The sequence below is a fragment of the Capricornis sumatraensis genome, chromosome 9 (genome assembly GCF_032405125.1).
Source record: "Capricornis sumatraensis isolate serow.1 chromosome 9, serow.2, whole genome shotgun sequence".
In the NCBI taxonomy this organism is placed as follows: domain Eukaryota; kingdom Metazoa; phylum Chordata; class Mammalia; order Artiodactyla; family Bovidae; genus Capricornis; species Capricornis sumatraensis.
Genome location: NC_091077.1, coordinates 46,525,428 through 46,526,632, shown reverse-complemented (window position 1 = coordinate 46,526,632; position 1,205 = coordinate 46,525,428). Strand labels below are relative to the sequence as shown.

Here is a 1,205-nt window from a genome sequence, read left to right as displayed (position 1 = left end):
ACCACACTGGCTGGTGTGCCTTGGACTTTGCAAGGACAAGGATGCACATACCTATGTTATGTTAAAGAGAACTAAAATTTAGGGAGTGAGTGGCATGCCCCACTAACTCACAGAGTGTGTTAGGGATGAAGTTGAGGCTAGAAACAGTGGGCGAAGCTCAGGCCATGGCCGCAGCCTGGCTGGAGCAGAGTGACCACATCCACGCTCAGTGCCGGGCTCTGCTTGGCTGGTGGCGACTGGGGATCCCTGAGGGCGGCAAGCATGTCTGGGCTCAAGGAGTCACAGAGGGAGTGACTGCCACCGCTCAGGCCTGTGCATCTGTGTTCCATCTTTTCCAGGCTCCTGTCCATGGAGAGGCCCCTCACAGTCCTTCGGGTGAGCCTGCACCACCCCACGCCAGGCTCTGCCACCTTTGCTTATGTCCCTCCTCAGGTGGAGCACGACGCCAGCCCACTGCTGGTGGGCAGGGGACCGGACGCCCACCTCCGGCTGCAGCTCCCTCGCCTCTCCCGCCAGCACCTGTCACTGGAGCCCCACCTGGAGAAGGGCAGCGCCTGGCTGGCCTTCAGCTTGAAGGTCCTGAGCCGCAAGGGCCGCGTGTGGGTCAACGGGCTGACGCTGAGGTTCCTGGAGCAGGTGCCCCTGGTTGCCGTCAACAGAGTGGCCTTCTCTGGCGTCCAGATGGTGGTCCGCATTGAGGGAGGCACCTCCCTGGAGGCCTTTGTCTGCTGCTTCCATCTCAGTCCCTCGCCTCTGATTTATAGGCTCCGTGCCGAGGAGACGGACGAACGGGAAAGTGTGCCCCAGGAGCAGCCTCCTCCAGGTTCCGGGCAGGGGGCTCCAGATCACCTGGGGTTTCTCCACAGCCCTCTCCAGCCCAGCCCTGGAGGAGCACCAGAAATACCTCTCCAGAGGGAGCCCCTAGATGGTGCGCTCAGCTAGCCCCGCTGGCCACCCTGGAGCACGCCTCGGCTGAAACGGGACTTGAAATATTCAAGCTACATCATGCCAGGTTGACAGGCCAGGCCCGCATAATAATGAACCGATTCTGCAAACATGAATGGCCGGGGGTGAGGGGAGCGCCCTCCACGGCCACAGCTATGTGAGGTAACAGGAACTTCATATACTTTTAAAGGCCCTGAGGGATTCTGGGAGCCTCCCTCAGTGTTTCCCCACATTTCCCCCTCTCCTCTGACTAGGAGTTA

At 60.4% G+C, this 1,205-nt stretch overlaps 1 protein-coding gene across 1 annotated transcript; it reads left to right on the top strand.

The window, feature by feature from the left end:
* Nucleotides 1-348: 348 nt before the first annotated feature.
* Nucleotides 349-942, top strand: TIFAB (TIFA inhibitor). Its single transcript, XM_068981082.1, has one exon. It carries the CDS (start codon nt 349-351, stop codon nt 940-942), a length of 594 nt encoding a protein of 197 aa, XP_068837183.1.
* The last annotated feature ends 263 nt before the right edge of the window (nt 943-1,205 follow it).

Coding starts and splice junctions, on each gene's coding strand:
- TIFAB (XM_068981082.1), top strand. CDS start 349: ATGGAGAGGCCCCTCACAGTCCTTCGGGTGAGCCTGCACCACCCCACG.